This window comes from Oncorhynchus kisutch, linkage group LG15, assembly GCF_002021735.2.
Source record: "Oncorhynchus kisutch isolate 150728-3 linkage group LG15, Okis_V2, whole genome shotgun sequence".
In the NCBI taxonomy this organism is placed as follows: domain Eukaryota; kingdom Metazoa; phylum Chordata; class Actinopteri; order Salmoniformes; family Salmonidae; genus Oncorhynchus; species Oncorhynchus kisutch.
In genome coordinates, this window is record NC_034188.2 from 53,371,143 (window position 1) to 53,384,421 (window position 13,279).

At 46.7% G+C, this 13,279-nt stretch overlaps 1 protein-coding gene across 4 annotated transcripts in view; it reads right to left on the reverse strand.

The window, feature by feature from the left end:
* Positions 1-13,279, reverse strand: part of LOC109904770 (spectrin beta chain, non-erythrocytic 4) — a 62,221-nt gene that overhangs the window by 26,301 nt on the left and 22,641 nt on the right. For 3 of the 4 annotated variants that reach the window (XR_004203102.1, XM_031790497.1, XM_031790496.1), the window contains exons 15-19: positions 13,121-13,258; positions 10,852-11,608; positions 8,835-9,037; positions 7,982-8,072; positions 3,405-3,551 (exon numbers count right to left, since the gene is read on the reverse strand). Coding sequence is in view for 3 of the 4 variants with exons in the window: in XM_031790497.1 (XP_031646357.1) it covers positions 3,405-3,551; positions 7,982-8,072; positions 8,835-9,037; positions 10,852-11,608; positions 13,121-13,258 (1,336 nt within the window). In the remaining variant the exon portion in view is untranslated. Of the gene's footprint in view, positions 1-3,404; positions 3,552-4,222; positions 4,403-7,981; positions 8,073-8,834; positions 9,038-10,851; positions 11,609-13,120; positions 13,259-13,279 lie in introns of those variants that run through there. The other variant, XM_031790498.1, reaches the window with a different exon arrangement.

Consider the following 13,279-nt stretch of genomic DNA (forward strand, 5'->3'; position numbering starts at 1 on the left):
TTGCTAGGCCTGTCCCCTTGGGTAGTCTTAACATTGGCTATATGAAATGGATTCTTGCACCCACGTAAGACCACCAACTTGCCCTTTACAGAGGGCTACGTTCGCCTACGGCGATCTCAGTGTTGCCGTTACAGAGGGAAATCTATAAGCAGGTCAGAGTGTATCAACACAGATGAGTAAAATATATGAGACAGAATACCGGCGAAAACAGACAGTATTATAACCTATTCTGATATGGTTTTATAGAAAAATGTCTGCTGTGCAAGTACAATAGAAAGTTCACATCCATGAAAAACATAATGAATGCCAAATGCAAAACCTCTCCACTGCTATTCAATATTATGGTATAGCCTACAGTATTAATATAAGCCATGCAGTGTAGGTTTAAAAAAATATATATCGGAATAAAGGCTATTCTTTCTAAAATACTAAGATCTTTCTAAGGCATATCTGATATTCATGTCTCAATCTGAGAACAAAACCATGGTCATTATCCTGAATCGTGAACAGAGATAAAACTCAATGTCTCGAGTTGACCTGTGTTTGAATTTGTCAAGCAAAGAGATATTCATGAACCTCTGTGGTTCTACACATGTCTGGATTCCAAGCTAGATTCCATAATATACAGTGCATTCTGTAAGTATTCAGTAAGTATTCAGACCCCTTGACTTTTCTCTAATCAATCTACACACAATACCCCATAATGACAAAGCGAAAACAGGTTTTTAGACAAATACATTTATATAAGTATTCAGACCCTTTCCTCAGTACTTTGTTGAAGCACCTTTGGCAGCGATTACAGCCTCGTGTCTTCTTGGGTATGATGCTACAAGCTTGGCACACCTGTATTTGGGGAGATTCTCCCATTCGTCTCAGCAGATCCTCTCATGCTCTGTCAGGTTGGTTGGGGAACATCACTGCATAGCAATTTTCAGGTCTCTCCGGAGTTGTTCGATCGGGTTCAAGTCCGGGCTCTGGCTGGGCAACTCATGGACATTGCCCTGAAGCCACTCCTGCGTTGTCTTGGCTGTGTGCTTACAGTCGTGATCCCTTTGGAAGGTGAACCTTCGCCCCAGTTTGAGGTCCTGGGCGCACTGGAGCAGGTTTTCATCAAGGATCTCTCTGTACATTGCTCCGTTAATCTTTCCCTAAATCCTGACTAGTCTCCCAGTCCCTGCCGTTGAAAAACATCCCCACAGCATGCTGCTGCCACCACCATGCTTCACTGTAGAGATGGTGCCAGGTTTCCTCCAGGTGTGACGTTTGCAATTCAGGCCAAAGATTTCAATCTTGGTTTCATCAGACCAGAGAATCTTGTTTCTCATGGTCTGAGAGACCTTTGGGTGGCTTTTGGCAAACTCCAAGTGGGCTGTCGTACCTTTTACTGAGGAGTGGCTTCCGTCTGGCCACTCTACCATAAAGGCCTGATTGGTGGAGTGCTGCAGAGATGGTTGTCCTTCTGGAAAGTTCCTCCATCTTCACAGAGGAACTCTGGAGCTCCGTCAGTGACCATCGGGTTCTTGGTTACCTCCCTGACCAAGGTCCTTCTCCCCCGATTGCTCAGTTTGGCCGGGCGGCAGCTCTAGGAAGCGTTGTGGTGGTTCCAGAATTCTTCCATTTAAGAATGATGGAGGCCACTGTGTTATTGGGGACTTCAATGCTGCAGGAATTTTTTGGTACCCTTCCCTAGATCTGTACTTCGACACAATCCAGTCTCAGAGCTCTACGAACAATTCCTTCGACCTCATGGTTTGTATTTTGCTCTGACATGCGCAGTCAATGGTGGGACCTTATGTAGACATATGTGCCAAATCATGTACAATCAATTGAATTTACCACATGCGGACTCCAATCAAGTTGTAGAACCACCTCAAGGATGATCAATGGAAACAGGATGCACCTGAGCTCAATTTCGAGTCCTGTAGCAAAAGGTCTGAATACTTAAATTTGCAAAAAATTAAAACAATTCCCTTTGTTATGTGTGTAGATTGATGTGGATTTAATCCCTTTTAGAATAAGGCTGTGATGTAACAAAATGTGGAAAAAGTCAAGGGCTCTGAATACTTTCCAAATGTAGTGTAAATATATTTTCAATAATTTTCAGATTTGACAGATATCAGGCAACCCCCATACTCTCTCACACAAACACACAGAGCAGGTCACCAGTTGGCATGGCTTCAGATGAGACACATACACACAGTAGGGCTGTGCTACGGTGTGTTTAGGGTGTCTGTCGCAACATGTTTATTCTGTTTTTCCCACCAACGTTATGCCGGGGGCCCTGGGGGAGAAAACTGTGTTTCTGTTTGGGTACACAGCATCACTGGGAGGACATGTGGCTTATCATACTGTACCTAGAAATAATTTACTGTAAGAGGAGCTATATGCAGATAACATTCTTCCAATTATTCTCCTGAGCTTATCGGCATGCCCATGGGCGCGCCTCCAAGCAATCGTTCCCTTGTACAGTAGCTGCAGTAAGCACTTTCCAATACCACTCCAGTATCTATCTACGCAGATGACCTGAATTTTTATCTATAATGGATCGTACCCCCTGACGCCACTGCATTACACTTCTGTATATACTCAGGCCTAAATGGCCTCCACGTTCCCATACTGACAGTGTTCAGTGAAAACGCTCGCTTTCCCACTCAACTTCATGTGCACCTAGTGCAGCCCTGTTCCGGTTAGGAGGAATAGACTGGATATAACAGGGTACAATGAGCCACAACCGAGCCAGTGGGTGTCCTTGTGTTACTTGCCTAAAGCAATTATCCCACTGATATTACAGTTTGTATCAATCTGATAGGGCAGGCGGGGCCCATAGATATGATGTGGTGATGTGACCAGTGGAGATTTCAGGCAAAGCTGTTCGTGGTGAGCTAATAGGCACATCAGGGAATCTCTGGTTTCACCAGAGCTCTTAGAGACGATTCACTGACATTCAACCATCCACTCGCAGTGCCCGTGATTGTGCTTTTATTCAACTAACGGTAAACCAAATGACAATTCTCGTCCAGTTTATGCGTGTTTTCTGTGTCACACTCCAAACAGGCTTAGAAATCATGAATATCTAAATAAATCATATAAGAGCATATAAAAATTGTTACGAACCACAAATATTGCAGGTACTATTGTTAGTTGATTTATATACAGTATATATGCTGGTCTGATCACATTGTAACAAGGAACTTTGTATTTCTAACCTACAAAACAAAACAAATGACGTAGTAAAGAATGAGTTGACACCAACTTACCCTCCCCATCCCCAACCACACACCCAAAACTCTGCCACCCCCAACAGAGCAGCCAGCTCAGTCTCCCCTTCCCCATTCCTGAGCATCAGCTCATGGTAGACACCCACCCCCAGCCTCTGTGTGGAGCCCCAGCGGTAGTGTACTCACCCTCTCGATCTTCTCCAGCCACTCCTTGTTCTGGGCCAGCTCGGCCATGAAAGCCTGGTGCTTCAGCCATTTCTTGTGCAGCTTCTGCGTCTCATCGCGGGACGTGTCACGAGCCATGAGCATCTTCTCTGCCACCCAGTCTCCAAGCTGAGGGACAAGGGACAGAGCTGTCAGTACAGGGTGATCATGCCACTCAATGCATTTGTACTGTCATCTAGTTGGACAATGTAGGCTACAAACAGATGGATGCAGAGTAGCATAGATGCACACATACATAAGAGACACACGCACACAATACCTGTACAAGCACAAACAGAGACGTATTCAGGCTGAACATATGACCATAGTCATGTGAAAACCTAAGAGATAAATGCAAACAAAAATGAACACCCATGGAAATAATAGAAAAGCAATCATCCAAAACACATAAACACAGAGACACACACACACGAGGTCAAGCACATGCATATTAAACACATACGGCAGACACATGAATGCAGACACACGTGTTGTACACACAAGCATACATATGGTAACAGCAATTCATTCACATGTACACAGAACACACATAAGCACACGTCAACACAAGCACATAATCCATTGGCACATTAGTTATAAAAGCAAGCTAACCATTACATTTAGGGCCAAACATACAAAAGGACTTGCAAATATCCCTGCCCATTCAACATCATCAGTACAAGCAATATCTCCATCGCCTGCCTGCCACCCACATATTTCCACCCCCATCCTCTGAACTAGTCTCTCTCGTCCTCGACTGCTAGTCCCCTGAGATTTAACGGGAAATCGGTTCCATTTACCGGCAGGCAGCGTTTAACGGGAACGACTCATAGAGTTGTGATGGGTGGCGGTACGTATCCACATCCTCGACCTGCCCGTCCAGGTAGGAATAAAGCACAAATCCCCACAGTCAAAGAGAGATGCTGCAGGAATCAAAACAAACAAGCAGCAAGGCAAAGCTGCCCCCCCCCCCCCCCCAAAGAAAAAACCCAGATAAGATGACGTTGAGGCTGCACTAGCCCCTCAGCTGCTGCGTTGCCGTGGCGCGTTGCTCTGGCTGGTGTGTTCAACCCAGAGAGAGGGAGATAGACGAGAAGGAGGCGGACCACTGACAAGTGAGAGAGAATGAGAAATGGAGAAATGAAAAATCTCCCCAAAACAATAAACTCGCAGGCTCCAGGAGCAGGTTTGCCCCTCCCCATGAACCCTATCCTCTCCTCCTCATTCAGCCCCCACCTACAGATAGCTGGGCTGGGATTTGGAGGCATCCGTGATAGCCTGGAGGCTCAGTGGTTGTGGTTAGTAATGCTGTGAGGTGAGGGAGGGAGGAAGGAGGGATTAAATGCGGGAGGAGGGGGCCGGCGTTTGATAGTGTCAAGGGGGGGGTGGAGGGGAGAGATTCTGCTCCTCTGGCTCCTCCAAAGAAATCCAGACACGAAATCCAGACACCTCACGACTCCCTCTATCACATTCCTATTGTCTTTCTTCTCCACCCCCACCCCTTTGCCTGGCTCTCTCTCGCTCTTGGTTTGTCCCTCTGCTGCAGTCCTTGCCTCTTCCAGGTGCACGCGGCTATATTCTGGGCTGTCACAAGCCCCAGTATCTCCGACCCTGCTGCTGCTGCAGTGGCTGAGCAGTGCGAAGTGATCGAAAGCTTGCACTGGATCGAGCCATCGAGGGAGAGCCAGCGAGAGAGCGAGAGAGAGGGGGGGTAAGCAGCAGAAAGAGAGAGAGATCCTACGCTGTTGTGAGGCGTCACCAGGGAGAATGCTCTGCACTTGAAATTACATCACTGAGTGGGGGGGGTTAATGATTTACTGCTCTGCTTTCGTTTAAAGGGTCCACGGTATATTCCTCTCCGACGGCCCCGCTATTCTCCTCAACCTCTTAGCATCCTACTCTCTGGAGGCGGGGACCACCCCTGGATGCTCCCCTCCTGACCAGAGAGGTCAGTTGGGTCACAGGCAGATAAGCCCCCCCCTGGGACTCCAAATGAATTCTACCCATATGGAGACTGGGAGGCAGCAGCTTATGGGAAATATAAGAACGGCGCTCATCAAATGGACTCCAGTGTATCACTGCTTTAGAGATGATGAGCCTCTGCCTCCAGTCCACAGTCAGGTCAGATCAATGTGATGTGCCACTAGAGATCCTGGGTTCGAGTCCAGGCTCTGTCGCAGCCGGCCGTGACCGGGAGACCCATGGGGCGGCGCACAATTGGCCCGGGTTGTGTCAAGAAGCAGTGCATTGTGTCAAGAAGCCTTGCGGCTTGGCTGGGTTGTGTTTCGGGGGACGCACGGCTCTCGACCTTCACCTCTCCAGAGTCCGTACAGGAGTTGCAGCGATGGGACAAGACTGTAACTACTACCAATTGGACACCACAAAATGTGGGTGTCCAAATGGTAACAACCAACCACTGGATGTGCATCAACCCTTTTTTTCTCAAGCCAGTACAGCTGTATCATAAGAGTGAAAGTTAAGAACACACTTCTGCACATTCTTACAAACTGTCGCAGTGTGTGTCATTCTCATACAGTAGGCCACACACTGGAAGAGAAGCCTTCTACCACAGATACACACTCCCTATACCCTGAATTAATGATATAGGGAAGTGGTGGTGAATTATTCAACGCAGAGAGAAAGTTGCAGAAACAGAATAAAGCTCTGTGTTAGATAGGGTAGCTCAGGGGCACACTATGAAACCCTTTGAACAGGTGATATATCCAGTAGAGGTCGACCGATCATGATTTTTCAACGCCGATACCGATTCTTGGAGGACCCACAATGCCGAAACTGATTAATCAGACTATTTTTTTTTTTGTTGTTGTTGTAATAATGACAATTACAACAATACTGCATGAGAACACTTGTTTTAACTTAATATAATACATCAATAAAATCAATTTAGCCTCAAGTAAATAATGAAACATGTTCAATTTGGTTTAAATAATTCAAAAACAAAGTGTTGGAGAAAAAAGTAAAAGTGCAATATGTGCTATGTAAGAAAGCTAACGTTTAAGTTCCTTGCTCAGAACATGAGAACATATGAAAGCTGGTGGTTCCTTTTAACATGAGTCTTCAATATTCCCAGGTAAGAAGTTTTAGGTTGTAGTTATTATAGGAATTATAGGACTATTTCCCTCTGTACCATTTGTATTTCATTAACCTTTGACTATTGGATGTTCTTATAGGCACTTTAGTATTGCCAGTGTAACTTTTGAAAGGCTATTAGCACGCGCTAACTAGCCAGCCATTTCACTTCGGTTACACCAGCCTCATCTCGGGAGTTGATAGGCTTGAAGTCATAAACAGAGCAATGCTTGATGCACAACGAAGAGCTGCTGGCAAAACGCCAGAAAGTGCTGTTTGAATGAATGTTTAAGCGCCTGCTTCTGCCTACCACCGCTCAGTCAGATACTTAGATACTTGTATGCTCAGTCAGATTATATGCAACGCAGGACACGCTAGATAATATCTAGTAATATCATCAACCATGTGCAGTTAACTAGTGATTATGATTGATTGTTTTTTTACAAGATAAGTTTAATGCTAGCTAGCAACTTACCTTGGCTTACTGCATTCGCGTTACAGGCAGTCTCCTTGTGGAGTGCAACGAGAGAGAGGCAGGTCGTTATTGCGTTGGACTAGTTAACTGTAAGGTTGCAAGATTGGATCCCCTCGAGCTGATAAGGTGAAAATCTGTCATTCTGCCCCTGAACAAGGCAGTTAACCCACCGTTCCTAGGCCGTCATTGAATAATAATAAGAATGTGTTCTTAACGGACATGCCTAGTTAAATAAAGATTAAATAAAGGTGTAAAAAATATATAGATCGGCAAATCTGCACCCAAAAATACCGATTTCCGATTGTTATGAAAACTTGAAATAGGCCCTAATTAATCGGCCATTCCGATTAATCGGTCGACCTTTAATATCCAGGTTCGGCGCTGGACACTGAATATGGCTCTTCTGACACATAGGCACACAGCACAGCTTAAACATGGCAGTCAAAATCATGTCAATCATAGCAAAGCATCATCTTCCTTTACAACCAAATGACAAATATCCACCGACTATCAACTAGGTCCGCCTCTCTGAAGGGGTTTGCCAGAAGTTGACTGTCCAGTCAGAAAGATCCAGCAGGTCAACAACGACAACTAATCACATCAAAACCTCAGAAGAGTCCATCTCGTCTGTCGCTCACATCCCCAAGTTAATCATCTAACACAGCAGCCGGCTGGCTCAAATCATTGAACTTACATAGACAAAGAAAAAAATGTTGTCAACCCTGATATAAAGATTGAGGAAGGGATAGACCTCACCACAGGTCTGTCAGATGTCATCAATTTCAGCTAAGCAGAGTTTTAGTATATCACTGAAGGATCCAGCAACACAATTTCCATCTGGAGGTTTGAGCCTGACCTCCTGTGGTTCCAAGCAAAGCCATGTACAGCACAGCTCCGAACACAAGCCCTTTTTTTAACCCCTACATCCTCCCATTAGTTATTCCATTGATATGCCAGCGTTGGTTGTGACATTTTTTTTCATTTTGTGTCCTACCTCGTGGCAGTCCTGTAGTAATCTCTGGAGCCCCCACTGGCCGTTGAGCCTCTCCAGCCACTGTTGGGCCAGCTCCCGGTTCTGGTTGCCTCTGTGGAGGAGAGTAACATAGAACCATTCATTCACACAGTGCAGCAATCACTCTACTGGTATCTGCAACTGTAACTCCATGTATGAGGTTGGTGGCTTTGGTGCAGCACACCGAGCTACAGTGAGTCCATTGTAAAGATCAGAGTCGGCCAACAGCCTCATCTAAATATCTCCCTAACATGTGGTCGCCCCATGTGCCAACGACCTCATCTAAATATCTCCCTAACATGTGGTCGCCCCATGCTATTGTTGGCGTGGAGGATGGAATACGGGTTGACTAGGCCCCTCCTCGCCTCACCCATCAGTATGAATGTCATGCTCTGCTGTTAAAAGAAAGTATTAACAAGGGGAGTTTCTTTTCGGTTGCTTATGCTTTGTCTCCTCGTGTGTACCATTGTGTTAGTGAGTCCCACCTGCTACCAAGACCACTGCATTATCACCATAGTAATTAACTCGTATTTCAAGGATGAACAACATTTTCTATTTCAATATCCATAGTGTATTCAAATATGGTGTTGTGCCTCTGCTAAGTGACAAGTGACACATCTACCTATACCTCATGCATTTCAGACTTGACCACAGCCCCCCGTATAAATAAGGACAGGTGAATCTTCAGTCATTTATGGGTCGAACTAGCCTCACATTTCATCTTCATGCCCCTGTGCCCTTCTAAACATAGCCAGAGATGTTTAAGAAAGATTGTAAAATGTCTTTGCTATACATTCACATGGTCAGAGTGGAACAATCCTATGTCGCCACCCACCTGTTAGCGAGGGTGTCCACACGCTCCCTGATACGGTCTGAGTAGATGTTGCTCTGGCTAATGAGGCTCTCTCCGGCCTCGATGACAGCCTTGATGCGATGCAGGTTGAGCTCCATGGTGGTGGTAAAGTCCTTGTGCTTCTTGATGGCAGCCTCCACCGTCTCCACCGTGGCGGGGAGCTCAACGTGGGCCAAGGCTGACTCCTGGAGGGGGACGGGGAGAATGGACAGAGTCAGAACCACACGTCAGTGACGAGTTTGTAAATGTCCAAGAGATTAGAGGGAATAGAGTGAAAACTGAGAGAGAAAATGGGAATATTACTGTAACAAGCCCGTGTGTAGTATGTGCTCGCAGACATGGGTATCATCTCATGGCATTTTAGCAATAACTACATTAGCATGTTTAGTACATGCAAAGAGGTGCAGATTCTATTTCGCTGAATGATAAATATGCTGATCTCTAAGGACTATAATGAGGTCAGGTTTCAGTCACTATTGGCAAGGAACACTACATTGTTTTCCTGATCAATGGATGTCTGAATTGCGACGGCTGAATTGTTGTGTTCAACACAACCACACGTAAAGGAAAGCAATAGCGTAAGGACTTTCCTGTATGTATGGTCAGATACACGCTACAAGGGTTGAGAGAAACATGGGGGGGGAGACCAAAAACAAGTCATGGCACTCCGTTTGACAATTATTAAAAAATGAAACCCTTTGGCCTCTGTGCCTAAGGGAGCACTGGGTCTCTGGTAAAGGTATGTCAGCAAACCAGAACAGACATGCTCTGACACACGGACAGAGCAGTCGGGGGAAATGCGTGACATTTCAACTGGAATGGAACACTGTTCTGCACGCAAAGTCCTGCAATGGAGTGCACTTTATAAAATGGTGTGCATAATTCCGGCATGCATAGCCTATAGACCGCCATACTGTACATACTCACACACATGACACAATAAAGGACGATATAATGTGCATGAATATAAATGCAAAACAAACATTTTTTAAATGAACTACATGTTGACATTTTAACCTTATTGTCATGTCTACTCCCGCTCCAGCGCTCGACGTCGCCGGTTTACTATCCACCGGTCCTGGCAACCCATCATGACGAACACCTGGCAACCTTCATGACCCACATGACCCTCACGACCTACACCTGGCAACCCTCATGACGCACACCTGGCAACCCTCATGAAGCACACCTGGCAACCTTCATGACCCACATGACCCTCACGACCCTCATGACCTACACCTGGCAACCCTCATGACGCACACCTGGCAACCCTCATGAAACACACCTGGCAACCCTCATGAAACACACCTGGCAACCCTCATGAAACACACCTGGCAACCCTCATGAAGCACACCTGGCAACCCTCATGAAGCACACCTGGCAACCCTCATGAAACACACCTGGCAACCCTCATAAAGCACACCTGGCAACCCTCATGACACATATCTTGCTGGGATTTCCTGCTATAGAGCCTCCTATGAATTCTACATCTAGGCTAGTAATCACAGGCATATGCTGTGCTGTGTGTAACTGTAAAAGCAACCCTCTGATCATTTCCACAATGCCCTTTACACATCCTTTTTGGTTCCAGGTAGAACCCTCTGTGTAAAGGGTTCTCCATGGAACTCAAAAGGGTTCTACCTAGAACCAAAAACTATTCTTCAAATGGTTCTCCTATGGGGACAGCGAAGAACCCATTTAGGTTCTAAATAGCACCTTGTTTTCTAAGAGTGCAGGCCTGGGGTTTTCCCTGGCAGCATAGCGGGTATAGAACGTTGGCCCCTCACTGTAATAGCACTGTGCTTCCACAGCATCCATATCTAGTACAGTCAGAAGTCATATTGTACCGTCTTTAGCTATTCATGTTTAGTAAGAATTACTGACTAACAACACAGATTAGCTCATGATGATTTGGGATGAATTTACTCAGTAGGACTAACTACTAGACGTTGCTAATGGATATACTGGTGTTGGGATGTCCAACAAGAGTCTAACTGACCTGGTTGTTGAGGAAGGCCTCTGCCTGCTTGACGTCCCTCAGGAAGAGGTGGAAGATGTGCGCCTGCACCAGCACCTCCCTCCGGCTCTCCCACATCTCTAGCAGCTTGTTCCAGCCCACATCCAGCTTCTGGAGCCACTGCTGCAGCGCCGCGTATGGCAGCGGCGCCTCTTCGGCCTCCAGCAGCTCATTGACCGCCTGCAGCCGCTCGTAGTCCTCCTCGTACCTCCCGATCTCCTCCTTCAGCGCCGCGTGGCGGTTGATCAGCCTCTCTGCCTCCTCCAGCGCGTTGGGCAGCTCGTCGCTAGCTGCCGCCGTCTGCGTCTGCACCAGCCACGTCAGGAAGGAGTCCAGGTCCTGGATGAACTGCTGCAGCCGCCCCGCCACCATCAGAGAGTCCTCGCAGCCCTGCAGCGTGCGCTTCAGCTCCTCCCACTCTACACTGATGCCCTCGAAGGGCTCCAGGACCTCCATGGCCTTGGCCGGGTGCGAGATGGCCAGTTCCTCTGCCTCCTGCTGCAGGTGAAGCAGCTTGGGCTCCAGCACGGCCAGGGCCCCCTCCATGGTGGAGAGTCGGCGCTGCAGGGCCAGCACCCCGCCCAGGTCACTCCCCACGTACTGAGTGGCGTCGATGGCCTTGCGCTTCTCCTGGATCTGGGACTTGATCTCAGCACACTCCAGCAGGTAGTTCTGGAGACGGAGGACAGAGTCCAGGTGGTCCTTCTTCTGCTCCACCATCTCCACGATGCGGTTCCATCTAGAGGGGACAGACAGGGGCACAGGGGAGGGCGGGTCAGACGGGCACACGGGTGGGGAAGAGACAAGAGCACAGGGTTGTGGAGGGGGGAGGTAACAGACAGGGGCACAGTGGTGGGGAGGTGGGCAGGGTTAGTCTGCATCCGCTTGAAGCTTATAATTCACATATAATTCAGTCAGTATACTAAAACATACACTAAGTATTAAATATTGTTACAATTTTCATTTTGCCCAAGAGGATGGAATCAATAGTGCAATTGATCAAATGCATTAATGAGGGACATTGGTTTTGCTTGTTAGTTGTCATTTGCATCTCAAAGGTTTTTGTCTTTTTCTTCACACAGGCTGTTAATATGGTCCCCATGCAAAAGAACAGGCATGGATTATAGTCATTTAGCGAAGCATATCTGACATGACGTCATGCCAGAACCCTATAGCCAGAGGCTTCAAAGGGTATCAATATCATGAAGCACCATTGGCCAGATATGGTCAAAGCATTAAGCAAACCTGAACATCAGAAGCCGAAGTCTACCTAAACTATGTCACCGAGATGTACAATATCAATGAACGCTATATTTAGTCACAACTAAAACAGTTTGAGACTGAGGGAGAATATAGTAAAGCCAAATAGAACACATTTTGGGCAGGTTGGTCTTGCACCCAGTGTGGCAGGCAGTCGACACAGATGGTCACCCTGAGATAGGCTTTGTATGCCAAAGTCAGGAGGAACTGGGCCACTGTAGCATTTTACCAATACCATCATCCACCACCCTGGCCCTGGCCTTAGATCTGTCTGCCTGTTTCTCGATGGTGTCACTAGGGTCTCTGGTCCAATCAGTCCCCTTCCAGGTCTATCAGCAGGGAGCATGTGATCATCATGGTTTCTGTTTCTCCCGATCTGGGCCAAATAAGAACAGTGGACCAGATTCTTCTTAACAACCCTCCTCCCTTCCCTTATATGGTAGGAAATTATCTAAGAATGAGGTAACTGGGCCACTTTGAAAAAAATATCATCAATGCACTACACCCCATGTGCTGTACATGGATTGACAGATGTGTTTCTATGGCTGCGTTTACACAGGCATCCCAATTCTGATCTTTTAATTTCTTTTTGAATTGGACTTTTGACTAATCAGATCTTTTCAGAATCAGGCTGCCTGTATAAAACGCAGCCTATCTAGCGTTCAGTTAGATTTTTTTTAAAACCTGTGTTGATGAATCTCTATTCAACAAAACATAACTCCCATGTTATTATGCAATGCAGATAAGTAACGTTTTCATCACATATTGGTTCTGTGTGGGTAAACAGAGAGACCTGTAGGTCTATGTTATGTCTGTTTGTGGAGTAGACCTGGGGTGCATTCATTAGTGCGCACCATAGGAAACTGTTATCAAAACATTCTTATTGGTTAAGTTCAGTTTAGTCCTTCCCCGTTTTGGCCTTTTGCTTCTGTTTGGTTTCTAGTGAATACACCTCGGAGTTGGTCAGTCAGAGAACAGTGGGGTGGGTTACCTGCTGTTGAGGTGGTCCTGACAGCCTCTGACCTCTGTAGAGCTGGGGTGACCACTGTCCAGGAGCTGCTGCACTATCTGGTTCACGTCCAGGATCCTTCCCATCAGGCTGTTCATCTCCTGGTCCAGGCTCTCAAACCTACAGAGAGAGTGTGAAATG